This window comes from Equus quagga, chromosome 7 (genome assembly GCF_021613505.1).
Source record: "Equus quagga isolate Etosha38 chromosome 7, UCLA_HA_Equagga_1.0, whole genome shotgun sequence".
Classification (NCBI taxonomy): domain Eukaryota; kingdom Metazoa; phylum Chordata; class Mammalia; order Perissodactyla; family Equidae; genus Equus; species Equus quagga.
The window spans coordinates 69,206,853-69,222,718 of record NC_060273.1 but is presented as its reverse complement, the minus strand read 5'-3'; the positions used below and the strand labels follow the sequence as shown (position 1 = coordinate 69,222,718).

The window sequence follows — 15,866 nt, the reverse complement described above, 5'->3', positions numbered from 1 at the left end:
CAAGTCACCCAGCGAGTCAGTGGCAGAGTCAGGACTGGAACTCAGGCCTCCTGACTTTTGATCTGGTGCTCTGTCGCACTGACCTCTGAACTCTGCCACAGTAGAAATGCCCCAAAGCCACACCATGGCACTCAGTGAATGCCCCTGTAACATTGTGAGCACCTTATTCTAATAGGAGTTAACGCTGCTACCTCAATCCTGCACTCAGCCCCCCAATGCCTCTTTCCACAAAGGATCGGAGGTGGCGATGCTGCTCTGTGTATGGCTCATGAATTGCTTTATTCCTCTGATTTCTCCAACGAGGGCGACAAGCTCCCAGAGGGGCAGGGAGGCTGTCTTGTCTTTGCTCAGCACAGCCCAGGCACGTGGTGGGGATAGGATGAACTTATTAACAAGATGAAGTTACTGGTCTAAGATCAAAGAGTGAAAGATTTTCTGAGCAGGGTCATCTTGCCTCCTCAGCCAGCTTCTCAGGGCCCTTAGGGACCAGACAAAGGGACAGAACTTCCCAGGATACAAAACACAGAACCTTTCTAATACTCAGAGCTGCCTGGTGTGGTGATGAGCCCCTCGTCACTGAAGGCATGCTAGTGTAAGCTGGATGACCAGACCACTTGATGGGGAACTTGCACTGGGGACCGACAGACACAAGATGCAATCAGTGAACCAAATTAGCAACATTTGTCCCTCAAATCCTTGGTGGAACGAGGCAGCGGGGACCAAGGCGTCAGTGAAGTAAGGTCAGCCCACTTACTGCCTACATAACAGACAAAAAGTCTCAAAGTGGGGAGGGAGAGAGAAGGAGGAGAGAATAAGACTTGAAGACTTTTGAAGAATGTTCCAGACCTTTTGCCCTTGCAATGGTTCTCCAATAAGCCTGCCATTGTAAGATAAAGCAGGACATCACTGGAATAAAGGCAGCAAGTAGGGTAAGGGACAGAATGAGGATGCTGGGTGGACAGCCCCGAGCTGGAGGAGTGAGAGAATGAGTGTGTGTGTGCACGTGTACCTGTGTGTGAAACGTTTAACGTCCTACCTGGACGCCCTGAAGGGGAGGCTGGGAGGAACAGCACGCCTGCACAGAAGGGTAGGTCACCTGCCTTGAGCCGCTCTGGGCCTCTCGGACCCTCTCCACTCTACCTGGGCTCGGGACCCACAGGCCCGAAGGCTGACTCACAGTGTGTGAGGTGCCCTGCATTGGTGGAGACAAGGGGGCTGGCACTGTGCCCAGGCTTTCACAATGGTCGGGTGCCTGTGCGGCCCAAGTCGGGGAAGTCACCAGCCAGGGATTTGCATATGTGAGCGAGAAGCATCCCCTGCTCTGGCCCCTCGTGTATCCCCAAGTGACTCCAGGGTGCCCAAGGGACCTGTGCGGGTCCAGTGGCCCTCACCCAGGGCTGGGTGAGTGAAACAGAGAGGAGACATGGGACATGCCCGGGGACCTGCCATCCACTCACCATCGTGTTCCTGGTGCGGCTGCCACTCTCTGGTGGTGAATTCTGGTCATCGGTGGGGACCACTTCAAATTCAGAGGAGGAGCCCTGTGCAGAAAGGGGGGAAGAGGCTGCCTGAGATGAAAACTCCTGGCCCCTCCCCTGGGGCCCCGCAGCTGAGAGCAGCGAGGGGGCAGAGAATGGAAGGACCAAAGCCCTCTCACATCCGAATCACTCGGGCAGGCCCTGCGTGCGGAGGCTGGGCTCACGGGGCAGTTACACTTCATTTCATGTGAGACCACAAAGCAGGAGTCCCAGGCTGCCTGCGGCCCACTGTGTAATATGATGCCATGTCCTTTTTGCGGCCAGTTTCCCCATCTGTAAAACGGAGATGTTGACCAGCTGACCTTGAACTGCTAGCACTTCAGGATTGTATTTTTCTTAAAGGCCTTGCACTTTTAAAAGATTTTCGTGAACTCCATTATTTCTCAAAGCAACCCACGGAGCAGTCAGAGGGTTACATTCCCTGTAGACAGATGAGGAAACTGAGGGAACATCGTTAAGGCAAAAGTAGGGACTGTACCCAAGCAGTGCAAACCCAACACCCCTGCTACAGCACCAGAGCTGTCTCCCAGGCCAGGGCTCACCGGCTGGTCGCCTGGAGAACACACAGTTGGTATGGCTACTGCCAAGTGGTCCTGTGCCAGCCTTGCCGACCCTGTCCCGGAGGTCCCAGAGGAGCAGACTGATCTGGGATAAGTCCCAAAGATGTGCCAACAAATCTGGAGAGACTTCTTCAGGATTCACCCAAATCCAGGGTGGCCAAGGACACCCAGACGTTCTCACATCTCTCAGCCATTGCAAGCAAAGGTACTGGTTTTCAACCAATGGATAGGCCAATGGGCCCTCTGAACCAGCAAGTGGCTCTGGGATTGCTACTAAACCTGGTCTACAAAGACTATGCCAGCCTTCCTTCGTCCACGAAAGGGCAGACGGATGGGAGAATCTCTGTGCTCAGTTTCTGCTGAGCCTCATGGCCGCCAAGAACCCAGCTCTGGATCTTGACCCTGCCTTAGAAACTCCCATTGACCTCTACCTTCCCTCAGTGTTTGCGTGACCTTGGAAAATGCTCTTCTCTCTCTGGACCTGATCTGTAGGATGAAGATGCTAAACGATATGATCACTTGGGTCCCTTCCAGTCTTAGGAGACCAAGCAAAACTTCTCAAGGCAAATCTCTAGAAGACAGTTCCCAAGCCCCCTTTGAGATGTGAGTTCCACGTCACAGCCATCTGTTTTCCGAGCACTGTGCTCAGTCAACATTACACATCAGTTAACATTGCACAACTTAGTAAACGGGAGAATTCCCTGTGCACACAAGGGTCTTCCTGGTAAGTTTTAACTATGACCTTCCTTTGAAAACGGGGAAACCAAGGCCCCAAAGAGATTGAGATCAACTTGCCCAATATCACCCAGCAAGTTAGAACTCAGGCTTCTTGACCCCACCCCTCTCTCTTCACATTCCTGGATCTGCCAACAGGACCTTAAAGTCCAGGCAACCTTCAGCTGCGACTGCAAATGCAACTTACGCTGGATGGAGGTTTCTGGACTGGCTCTGGCTTCTCGTTGGGGTGTGCGGGGTCAGCGGGGGGTGCTGGGACGTCTGCATCCTTTTCTAGAGAATTGAGAAAAACATGGGTGAGCAGCAGGGAAAGGGGACCATCCCCTGGAGGACAGCCCTGGCCAGAAGGGTTCTCCCACAGAGTTCCCGACTTGAGTCTGGGCAAATGGGAGGAGGTCCCACGGGGCCAGAGAGCCTGGGAAAACAACTGGCCGTGGAAGGATGGGGACAGAACCTGGGCAGAAAGACTACCTTCCCTGGACTTGCCGGGAAAATCCCAAGGTGGCCGCTGCTCCTTGCTACCCTGGACCTGCCTCAGTGATGACAGGGATGACAATTTACAATTAACGAAGTGTTTTTATAATATTTTTTATCTCAGTGGATGCTCATGACAGCTCTGTATCCCCATTTTAAAGATAAGGAAACTGAGGTGTGGAAAGGTCACCACCTGGCTCACAGTCACAGAGTCAGGAACTGCAAAACCAGGACTCAGACTTGGCTCTCCCTCCCCCACCTCCTTGGGCTCTAGCCTGGCACCAATCTGGGACTCAGAAGACACTGCTGAAGGGACAAGTGGTGGCTGACTACGCCCCCTGACTGCAGCACAGATGACTCAGACATCATCACTTTCCTCCATTTGTCCATTCAGCACATGGAACCACCAGCCAAATGGAAGGCTGGCGCACTGGCCTGGGCCGGGACCGCAGGCGGGGCTGCAGCAGGAGGCAACCTTAGCCCCAGGGGTGGGGACCGCTTCCCTCCACTTCCCACCTTGCCCTGGACTTGGAGATGCGCCACAGGAATGCATGGTGACCACACACAGGACTTTAACCCTTAGTCACAGTCAATGTTCTCCTGTAATACGCAGCATATATGCAACCTCACATCTGAAATACATAGCAGCAGGCAAGTCCAGCTTCTTCCATGGGTCTCAGCTTCCCCAAATGTAATATGGAAGGAGGGGGCCAGACCAGAGAGCTTCTGATTCCTTTGCCAGCTCTGCATAAACCAAAGTAGCTGCCTGGAGCCCTGGGCCTGGCACATAGTAGCTGCTCATCAAATATCTGCTGAATAAATATGCTGACAAAGATCCCGGAGCCACCTCTCAGGTGCAGTGGACAGTTGTGATCTACCACCAGTGTCTGCCAGGGCCTCAGGGGTGCTGAGTCACCAGCCATTTTTGGACAAGATTATTTTGAAGTCCCTTCCAAACCTGACCTTCTCGGGATTCTGTAGCCAAAACATGATTGGGAGGATGGTCTGTGGCCTAAGGATAAACGAGGGAGATGTGGATTTCTGAGTAGGAAGGGAGAAGGTCCCCTGTTAAGGGTGTGGAGAGCCAGGAGTGCGGGGAAAAGTAGAAGACAACCCAGGCCCCACGTACCTGTGAGCTCAGCCAGGTGGTCGAAGGAGGCCAAAGACGGAGACGGAGGTGGGAGCAGCTCACCGTCCTTGACCAGCTCCTCTGCCTTCTGCCGCAGCCTGGATGCTTCCATCTGAGACTCTTCCAGAAGCTCCCCTGGGGACACAGAGGGGAAAGCAGGAGCGAGAGGAATCGCTCAGCTCAGTGCACTACTGCTCCCAGCCCCACGCCCTAAGCCTGCTTCTGCCTGGCTCTCTGGGCCCTGGGCTTCGGTGCCACCATCGCCTTGTGGGCTGAGTGGGACACACATCATTCTAGCTCCCTGCCAGAAACAGGCCAGATAAGGAAGTGGGCCCTGCAGTCAGGGAAAAAGGAGTGTAGGGGAATCTAGAACAAACTCCTGGCCCCCAGCACCCTTTTCTGGCCCCACTCCCACCACACCTGGCCGAGGACTCCATAGAAAGCCAGGGGCTCTGTTAGGCCTACGATCATGGCATCCTGGGGTACCCACAGCCTACACCCCACAGTCAGGGCTTGCCTCCAGGGAGGAGACCCTCCATAATACCGCCCCTCGGGGCCTCAGTTTTCCTTTTCCGACAGGTGGGGAAGGGGAAACTCCAGCCTCCCTCCCCGGTCTGCCATCCAAGCAGAGATCCGCCAGGCAAGGAGAAAGTATTTGGAAAATCGGGGAGTTGTGCTCGTCCCCAAAGCCTGAGACCAGAGAAGGTGGAGCAAGACAAAGGAGTAGTTGTAGGAGCTTGGAGGAAAGAGAGCCCTCTGGATGGGGACATCAACAATGCCTCACACGGAGGAGACGGCATCTGAGCTGGGTGCTGACGGAGGGGCGACTCAGTCACATGGAGGCGAGTGGGCTTGCTCTAGGCCATGTGACAGCCGGAGCAAAAGCCCGGGAAGGAGAACCAAGGGACCGCCCCCCCCCCCCCCCCCCGTTTCCATGTCCACAAACGGGGTCTTCCAGCTCCCTCTCTCCAGCTCCACGCCTCCTTCTTGGCCCCTCACAGTATTCTGAGTCCTGTCATCGCGGTTCTGGGGTGCTGGGGATTCAGGGCTGGGAAAGGGCCCACCACGCTACAGAAGAGCATGAAGACCCAGCTGCAGGGCAGGTGCCAATGTGGGACCGGGAGGGACAGAGGGATGCTGGGGCAGAGGCCCACGTGGCCGGCGCTGCAGGGACAAGGCCTGCGGGAGAGTGCACGGTCTGCTTTACCTAACATCTTTATCCCTTGCATTTTTTCCTTCAGTCGGGAATTCTCCTCCACTAGGCGCTCAAAAGCCGCTGACGCCTCTCCCGGAGGCACGCTGCCCCCAGGGTCGTAGATCCGGTATGGTCCTCTCCCTTCCATGAGGGTGGCTCAGCCCCTGGAGTGGTGCCCACCTGGCTGTAAGGACAACAGCAATATATCAGGGGGCTGGCCGGGCCATTGAGGCATCCTAGTCAATCAGTGCCCCAGAAGGCAGTCCCCACAACCCAGAAGAGAACACAGCACTTCAGGCTGGTCTGTCCACCGTACAGCAGAGCAGGACAGTCACCTCCTTTGATCGGGACACTGTGCCTCTATTAATGCAACCTAAGAATGGCATCAATTTCTTTTAGCAGCCTCACTGCACTGCTGGTTCATTTGGAACAGCAATCAACTGTGAGGTGCAATGTGGAGTACAGGAAGAGCACTGAACTGGGAGTCAAAAAACTTGAGTTCATGGAGCCAACCCGGTGGCGTAGGGGTTAAGTTCGCATGCTCCGTTTTGGCAGCCCAGGGTTTACGGATTCAGATCCCGGGTACAGACCTACACACTGCTTGTCAAGTCATGCTGTAGTGGCCTCCCATACACAAAAAATAGAGGAAGATGGCACAGATGTTAGCTCAGTGACAACCATCCTCACCAAAAAAATAAATGAAACAAGTTGAGTTCATATCCTGTCGACGGGGTCCCAAAGGAGAGGGATGCTGGCTCACTGCATCCTCAGCACCCAGCATGGTATTAACTGTGACATGAATGCCCAATAAACACTGACTTAATGAATAAAAGGTCTATCCATCAACTCACTGTGGGATCGTGCAGCCCCTTCCCCTCTCTGAGGAGGGGAAATGAAAGCCTTACACTCAATCAGTGATCTCTACAGTGAAATGCTCGTGCCCTAAGGGATACGCAAGTCAATCCAATCCAAAGTTCCATGTACATGCACATTGCCTTTTTTAAAAGAAAGAAGAGGAGGAAAAACCCTGACTGTGTTTAATAGACTAATCGACACTGCCACCCTCCTCCTTCAGTCTCACATCATGTAGGGTCTGTCCCTTCCGGTTTTAATGAACAGAAGAATTTTCCATCGAACCACGATCTACCCGTGCTGCAGGTGTTCTGCATTAGTCTGTTCAATCTCATCTGCTTTATTTCATTTGAAATTACTCTGTGAAGTGACTTCAGAATCCTAGTTCTGTGACTTTGCAGAGCAACTTCTTTCTTGCACTCACTCCTTCATTCATCCAACAATTATTTATTGGGCATCTACTCTGTGCTGGGTCCTAGTCTAGGTGCTTGGAAATTATCATCAAACAAAACAGACATGAACCTCTGATGGAGCTTACAGATGGATAGGTGGGTAAACACAGTATTAGGGGTGATGAAACCATCTATGGACAAAAATTAAGCAGGAAAGTTTGAGGCCGGGACTTGCATTTTAGCAGAGACCTGAAGGAGGAGAGGGAACTAGCCACACAGATATCTGGAGGAAGAATATTATAGGAAGAGGGGACAGTAAGTGCAAAGGCCCTGAGGCTGAAAAACTGATCCAGCTTCCAGCCCTACAAAGAGCTCGCCAACACGAAAGAGCTCCAAAGGCCTCCACCGGGGACCTCAGAAGGACTTAGTCACCACCCCCAGGGCAAAAACTGTTTGTCAGGAATCCTCAAAGGCCCTTCGAGGACCCACACAGTGAGCTCACTGAGAGAAAAGAGTGAAAAAGGACTAATAACCACAGCCACCATTCCTTCAACATCTGCTTGCCAGACACTGCATTAAACGCTTCGGAAGCATCCCTTCAGCTAAGCTGCACGACAACCCCAAGATCCATACTTAGTTATGCTCATTTGATAAGGGAGGCTCAGCGAGGTTACGTAACTCAGCCAGGGTTACAGCACTCCCCTCTTCTCCACTGTTTCACTTTCCATGGTTTCAGTTACCCGCAGTCAACCACCGTTCAAAAACATTAAACGGAAAATTCCAAAAACAAACAACTCATGAGTTTTCAATTGTGCACCGTTCCGAGTAGTGTGATGAAATCCCACACCGTCCGCTCCATCCTGCCCAGGACGTGAACCCTCCCTGGGCCCAGCATCCACGCTGTGTACACCACCTGCCTGTGAGTCCCCGCAGTGGTCTTGGTTATCAGATTGACCGTCGCAGTATCACAGAGCCTGTGTTCAAGTCACCCTTAGTTTACTGAATAATGGCCCCAAAGCACAAGAGTAGTGATGCTGGCGATTCGGATATGCCAAAGAGAAGCTGTAAGGTGCTTCCTTTAAGTGAAAAGGAGAAAGTTCTTGACCTAATAAGGAAAGAAAAAAAATCATACACTGAGGTTGCTAAGATCTACGGTAAGAATGAATCTTCTATTCATGAAATTGTGAAGAAGAAAAACAGAAATTCACGCTAGTTTTGCTGGCACACCTCAAACACGTAACTACTACTGGAAAAAACAGTATACATAGGGCTCGGTACTATCTGTGGTTGCAGGCATCCACCAGGGGGTCTTGGAAGGTGTCCCCTGCGGATAAGCGGGGACTACTGGACACAGTCAGCACGAGAGAGCCAAGACGCAAACGCAGCCCTGCCTGCCTGAGAAAGCTGAGCGAACCCCCTGCCAGACTCTCACAGCTCCCCAATCAAGACTCAGGCCGGAGCGGCAGACGGCGGGTTCAAGCCCGTTTGCAGGGGGACGCCAGGCTAGGGGCCCTCTCTGGACTGTCCCCCCCGCCCCGGTAGCACAAGAAATAACAGGGATTTTGCCCTGAAGGTCCCCATTACTGGCCCCTGCCACCATCTCCTCCTACTTCTCTAACATTCCATTCAGGATGATTCTAGACAGTTGAGTGCAGTCTGAGTCCAGAGCGTACTCTCACAGGACCACTGAGCTGGACACACTGAGGTATGCCCCTCTCTCCCCCTCACTTATTTGCCCTTATGGGATGACGTGGGCCAGAAAGAAAAACACCGTTCCGGCGAGCAGGGCCCCTCCCCCAAAGACTGACAAACAGAAGATGAACAACACTTCGACACCCACACCCTCTGGGCCCCATGGAGGAAAGGACAGCTGTCCACCTGCCGACACAAGTCATCACTCAGCTTCCCAGGGGGACTTGTTTGTACCTTGAAAGGTCAACGTTACACAGCAGAGCAACCAGGCACTGGAGTGCTCAGCAGATCAAGACACAGTGGGGGTAGAGCACTCGGCACAAAGACTGGCACACAGCAAGGTGCTCAAAAACGCTGGGAGACATGGCGGGGGTCCTTCCTCTGTGCTCCCCCCTCTCCTCATGTGCCTCCCCAGCAAAGCACTGACTGCCAGGTACAGTACGGAGTGTGCTTGACTGGTGTGAGCGTTTGCGCACGGGACTGAGAGTTTCCTGGAGGGAGGAGCGTGCTTTAGTCATCTCTGTCACCAGCACAGGTCTGGCACTTGGAAGGCGAGCCACGACTGAGGGCTGAATCAAGTTCACAAACAGGGAGAGCGAGAGCTGGAAGGAGCTTGCAGCCACCTTTGGTGATAGTGGCAGCAGGAGTCCTGGTTCCTGCTCAGCACTCCACATTCACCCTAACAGAACTCACGGTTGACACTGTGTGATGAGTGAGACATGTTTTTACTCCACATCTTGCTTGCCCAGTAGATTAGAAACTCCATGAGAGCAGGGGCCGAGTCCATCTTGTCTCCTAAGGTCTATTCAGAGTGGTCCAGAATGGAGCCTCAATAAACCTCTAATCAGAGCAGAAAGGCAGAGAGGACCAGGAGGCCCTGCCTCTGCTCCTGCCTCCAGAGAGGCCAGATGCAAACATCCCAAGAGCCTGGCCGGGACCTGCTGACCAGGGGCACTCTAGACGACCATACACTTCTAGGATCAGGGCTGGCACAGCCATGCTCCCTCAGAGATGCCCAGATGTAAGCCAAGCGCAGAGCAGGATGCAGGACACAGGAACTGAAACCCATCTCCACATCCTCCAAACCACGAAACGCTCAGGCTCACCCTCAGCCCTGGGGAGCCACCAGGGAAGCAGGGTCAGCGGAAGCAAAAGAGGGGCAGGCAGGGCATGCTCCTCGACTCCAGCCTCGCTGGGCAGAGCCCGGGGGCGGGGGAGAGAATAGGCTGCCGGGGGGTGGGCAGAGGGAGCCCAGACGAAACAGTCTACTGTGCGAAAACCCTCTCTGGAGATCAGAGGAGCCACCCAAGGGACAGCCTGGGCTTCTGGAGGAAAGAAACACAAAGAGAGAAATGGGGAATTTCCGTGTCTGCTGACCTCATGCCCAGATGGCCATCGGCAGTTCCAAGATGACTGCTGGGCAGATGGGAACTCTCCTCCCGGTCAGTTTGGTTTGTATAACCTTTCCTGGAGAGGGGAATCATTCCCAGGATGACAGAGCCGCACAGGAATCTCCAAGGGCAACCAGGCGAGTCCCCGTCACCAGGCGTTCAGAGGCTCTGAACGAGGGGCTGCGTCGCTCCCCTGACCCCCAGGCTGCCGGCGCATTTCCCGTCCATCCATCAAAGGCCACCGAGCGTGTGTGCAAAGGTGAAAGGAGCCGTGGGCCGGGCTGCACGGGGCAATGCCGGATCAGCACCTAGGCATCCCGGGGCATGAGCTCATCGGACTCTCCCTCATTGTGTGAGGGCACTGAGTCAGGGCCCAGAGCACAAAGACCAAGGTCACACAAAAAATCAGGATGGAGCTGGAACCAGAAGGTCCCTGCGCTCTCTCCAGTCTGCCCACTGCCCCCGCCCTCCATTTATACTCCTGCGTCTGGATCCCACTGCATAGTAGAGGCCCCCACTCTCCTGCCTTGTTCCTGCGAGGTCTGGCCATCTCCAGCTGGGCCCAGTTCTAGCAGCTGCAGATCAGCAGGGGACCCACCAGCAGTGGGACACCAACCCACCTTCCCAAAACAGAAAGAGCCGGTGGTGAAGAGGCAGCGAACTCAGTCCTTGTTCCAGAACAAGAGCTCAGCTGAGGAGGGCCTCCCCGAGGGGCCTGGCAGCGCCTGCAGGAACCAGAGAGGCTCGGTTTGGGGGCAGAAGGGGGCGCACAGAGTGTGAAGATGGAAGTGATGCTGTTGAAACGGAGGGAGCTGTCAGCCTAAAAGAGGAGGAGCTGGTGGTGTGACACAGAGACAGACGAGCAGCTAAGGGGGTCTGAGGAGGGTGGGAGCGTGGGCCCAAATCAAAGCCTCCACTGGAGAAGACCGCTGAAAAAGGCTAGATTTGGAGTTAAATTTACATTCCAGCCTCTGCACTGAAATGCTTCGCCCACCTGAGGCCGTCTTGAGATTAGCCACGTGCTAACTAGGGGGGCTCCCAGGCCCCCCACATGATATGGATTTGCATAGCCAGCAACATTTGCAAAATACCTAGTAGTTTCTCAAGCATTGTTTTTCTGTCTGATTGTCACACAGCCTTGGGAAGAAGGCAGGGCTGATGTCTGTTTGACAGATGAGGAAACTGAGGCCCACCTGGGAACTTAATCAGCCCGATCTAATGCCACTGGGCACTGGCTGCATCCTGGGGCGAGCTATACCCTGCACCCCTGGGAGAAGCGAAGTTCTCCCTGCCCCACAGGGAAAAGCACGAGCCGATTGCTGGTCTTGGAAGTCGGGAGGGAGGTCATGGCAGCCAACGGCCACCTCCTCAGGCAGAGGCAGGGGCTGCCAGGGATGCTGGTGGGTAGGGGTGATGGAAGGGTGAAGGGAAGGCTTTCCAGGAAGGAAAGCACAGGACAGAAAGTGAGAAGTCCTAGCCTCTACTCTGCTGCCCGCTCTCATGGCCACGGGCGAGCCCATCCGCTCCCTGCACCTCAGTTCCCTCGTGCGCAAAGCGAGGAGCCTGGACTGGAGAGAAACCAGCTGATGTCTTACAGCTGGCCTAAGGACCAGCAGAGACCAAGCCCCAGGAGCCAGCAGCCTGCCAAGCAAAGAGAGAGGATGGGGCACACTGGAGATGAGACAGCCTAGGAGTTGGGAAGTAATAACGGTCGAAACAGGACGGGCTCTACAGTGAGGCCTGCAGGCCCATGGCCCTGAGTGGGAGCCCCCCTTCTCTGTGGCCCCTGGGGGGCCTCACCAGCGCTTGCCTCACCCTAGTCCCAGCTCTGCCCACCCCTGCAGGCTGTGTGATCCTGGACCAGTCCCTCCCCTTTCCTGAGCCTCAGCTGCCTCATCTGCAGAACAGGAATAATAACAGAACCTACCTGGTGTCAGATTAAAGAAATGAGATGAAACAATACGTATGCAGTTGGAAAGGGGTTCTCAGTTTCTACTTCCTGATTATTTGATTTATTTAATGAGAAGAGTATTCATTTTATAATAATATTTCAATACCACTAATAATAATGGGTGTATAGTACCAAGCTAAGTACCCAACACACAGCAGGTTCTTAGTAGAAAGTTGAGGCAGCCCCATGACCGCGCCCAGCTGAGCTAAGGGCCAAGTCTCCCCCTCACATAGTCCCTCTTTCAACAGAGTTTTTAGGTTCCTCACTAAGCTAGGCCGTGGCATCCACTTAATTTCTGGTAACTGCAAATAACCGTGAAGCAGGGACACGGGTATACCAACACGGCTCGTGAAGATGGAGCTACAAGAAGCCCACGGACCACAGGACCACACTTATGAAAGACCGGCAATCCTCGGAGCCTCATTTTCCTCGACCGTAAACAGAAATAGCCTGCAATTCCCCCAGGGATCAGAGGAAGCGAGGCGGCACAAGAGCACCTCGCAAACGAAGCAAGATCTGTCCACGTTCACGGGTTACGATGATGACCTCCAGTCCTCCCCACCCCCTCACAGTCAGGGAACTGTGGCCCCAGGGCCATCCACCCAGGGGCAGCCTGCGGCCTCTTGAGGACTGTCAGCAAAGACACAGCACTGACTTTAGACGGCGCGTACCCAGGGAGCCCACCCGGCATCCTTGCCAGCGAGGAGCCAAGGACTTAGTCTTTGCAACCACTTGGGTAATGAAGAGGCTGCAGGCGAGGCCGCGCTGTGAGGAACTGGGGCTCAGGACTCGGGGGATGTAGTCAAGCCCTCAGTTTCCTAAAAGGAGGGGTTTGCAACAATAGCAATAATATAACATAGTAGGGTAGGCTAGACAATAGCAACAATATAACGCAGTGGGGTAGACTAGACAATCTTCAAGGCCCCGTCTAGTTCTAACATTGCAGAACTTGCCAGTTACAGTCACCCCTTTCTAGAACCTTCTGACCTGGAGGGGTTACTCTCCCCAGCTCCAATCCATCCTAACAGCCGGGTGGACGTCCCTGATCCATTAGACTTCCCACAGTGCTATCAGGGCTGCTGTCGCCCCGTCAAGAGCAGTCAGAAACCCCAACGATGTCTGCAGCCCTTTGCCGGGTCCTGCCCTCCTCCCTGACACGCACCCAGACTCCAGCCAGCCTGAGGGCTGTGTCCCTCAGACACGGCACACATCTCCCCCGTGTCCCCTCCCTCCCCTCCCCTCCACTGACTCCCCACAGAGGGAGCCCACTGCCACCACTCAGCCTCCAAGACTCAGGCTCCACACCACTGGCCTGGGGACAAAGAGGGGTGGACCAGAGCCCTCAGCTGGCTGGAATAACTGCGAAAGAAGGCCAGGCAGCATCTAACTAAAGCTGGGAGAGGGCCTGACAGCTGTTAAGTGCTACCACATGCCAAGCACTGGGCTGCATCTTTATGCGTATGACCTCATTTTCTTCTCACCACACAGAGATAAAAATTAGTATCCCTATTTTCTAGCAAGGAAACCAGTCCTCTAGGATAGACAGCATTATCTCTATTTTTCAGATGAGGAAGCAGACTCAGAGACGTTAAGTCACTTGCCTAAGGACACACAGCTGGTTAGTGGCAGAATCCACCCTCGACCTATCAGACTCCACCACCAGTGCCCTTTCCACTGGCCGGCACTGCCTGAGAGGCAACAGGCTGCAGCTCAGGGGAGGAAACCAGCCCAGCTGTCTGGCTCTCTGGACCTTGACCCCAAGTTCCCAGGGCCTGCCTCCACATGTCTCTAACTTTGTATGCAGCCAGGTCAGTGTGCCCCGATCGCCTGCTGTCACCAGGGCTTAGAATCTCAGGCTGGAAGGAAGCTCAGGGGAAATTCAGGCCTGTGCAATCCAGTCCCCAGGGGACTACCGTTGACCAGCTTCAGTGACCAGGAGCTCAGCAACTTCCTCCCCAAGGAGCCTCCCTGGGCAGCCAGCACTGGCTGGATTTGGGCTACTCCCAGTTCTGCTTCCACTTCCCCCGCTCTGCTCTCTGGGGTCCCCAGAATAAGGAACAAGATGCCCCTCTGCTCTGTCTCAGCCCTGAGGAGATCTGGAGGCGGCAGCGTTCTCCGGCGGCTGACGGCCCTTGTTCCTTGCACTGCTCCTCACAGGGACTGCTTCCAGACCCCTGCCCAGCCGCCCCCTCAGCCCTCCACCCCACCCACCTGTAGCTGGTCCTGAAACTGGACACAACACTTCAGGTGTGGTTTGCCTGACCAAACAGCGGAACTTTCACCTCTACCCTCATTTCTATTGATGTAACCTTGGATATACTGGCTTTTCTTATAGCTGGGTCACCCGCAGTAAAGAGTGTCCTTCCTCAATGATGTCAAAACCGGCTTGTATGCCTCAGTGGCTGAGAACAAAGTTCTCTCATAGAAAAGTATGCTTGAGGAGGTTTCAATTATCTAAAGGGCCAGAGGTAACTGACTGATTCAATAACCTCCTATCTAAGAATCTAGAAATCTTTGCCTCACTGTACACAGGGGCTGGACAAAGATATGCACTGCCACATGCTTTGCAACAGCAAAAATGTCCTGAATGTCCATCAAGAGAGGATTGGCTTAATGAACTATAGTATTCGATGGAATACCATGCAGCCATCAAAAAGAATGGAGCAACAGAAAGATACCCACAAAATATCTCTAAAGGAAAAAAGCAAAATATAGATTTATATGTGTAATAGGATGCTACTTTTTTAAACAAAACCACACAACTACATATATATATGTGTGTGTGTGTGTTTGTATGTATGTGCGTATATACACATATATATATATATAATCTTAAGTGTGTATTAAAAAAAAAAGTTCTGGGGGCCAGACCCATGGCCCAGTGGTTAAGCTCACTTAACTGGGCTTTGGCGGCCAAGGGTTTTGCCAGTTCAAATCCTGGGCGCAGACATGCTCAACAAGCCATGCTGAGACGGCATCCTACATACCACAACTAGAGGGACCCACAACTAAAAATACACAACTATGTACCGGGGGGCTTTGGGGAAAAAAAGAAAAAAATAAAATCTTTAAAAAAAGGTCTGGAAAAGTACACACCAAACCGTCCCTAGTAGACAGCTCTAGAGAAGGACTTGGGACAGGGTACCGGAATCAAAAGAAACTTCTATTTTACCTGCAATTGTTTAACTCTTTACAAGGGAAACCTGTAACTGTAGAGGAGAGTTTCAACCTGAAACCTGCCGGAAAGGATCCGCCTTCAGGAAGGTCAGGGCTGGCCTTGAGGTGACCAAGGCAGGAAGAGAAGCAGCGGACTTTGGATGACCCCCTCAGCAGGGAACAAGTGCGAGGCTTCCCGCCCACTGCCCGTGGGTCCTCACACCAGGCCTCACCCCTGCTCTGCTGGAGAGGCAGTCGAGTCCAGACAGGTACAGAGCTTGGCTCAAGGCCGCAGAGCTCCCAAGGGACAAAGCAGAACCCCCACCTAATCATCACATCACTGGTCCCCGCCCTGTGCTCCCCACTGCCAACAGCTCCTAAGAAGGGCTGAGAAGGCAGCTCAAGCAATGCCAGCCCACGTCCCTTCTGCCCCTGCACCCCCCTGCTCGGCTCCTGGGCTCCACGGGGCACACACTCATGCCTAGAAGCCTGGCTTCCCTCCCAGCAGCTGGCACCTCACTTAGCCCAGGGGCAGTGCCTCAACTCTCAGCTACAGGGACAAAGGGCACTAGGCCCAACCTTGGGACAAAAGGGATGGGTGACTCGACTGTCCCCAGTATGCCCAAAGCTGGTTTATCCGATGAAGGGTTTCTCCAACCTTGTACTCCCCACTCCAGGGGGGAAGAAGACAACTTTTGAGAATTCCTCTTATGCCAAATATGATGGAAAGACGGTTTAATGGGTTCAAATCCTGGCTCTGCTCCCTCGCCAGGTGACCCTGAGCAGGTCTCACTGTCCTTC

At 53.8% G+C, this 15,866-nt stretch overlaps 1 protein-coding gene across 5 annotated transcripts in view; it reads right to left on the bottom strand.

Moving 5' to 3' along the window:
• Positions 1–15,866, bottom strand: part of TNIP1 (TNFAIP3 interacting protein 1) — a 50,749-nt gene that overhangs the window by 23,892 nt on the left and 10,991 nt on the right. For 4 of the 5 annotated variants that reach the window (XM_046666988.1, XM_046666987.1, XM_046666990.1 and 1 more), the window contains exons 2-5: positions 5,644–5,815; positions 4,437–4,571; positions 3,021–3,106; positions 1,458–1,541 (exon numbers count right to left, since the gene is read on the bottom strand). In XM_046666988.1, coding sequence (XP_046522944.1) covers positions 1,458–1,541; positions 3,021–3,106; positions 4,437–4,571; positions 5,644–5,779 — 441 coding nt within the window. In that variant the 5' untranslated portion in view covers positions 5,780–5,815. The remainder of the gene's footprint in view (positions 1–1,457; positions 1,542–3,020; positions 3,107–4,436; positions 4,572–5,643; positions 5,816–15,866) is intronic. The other variant, XM_046666991.1, reaches the window with a different exon arrangement.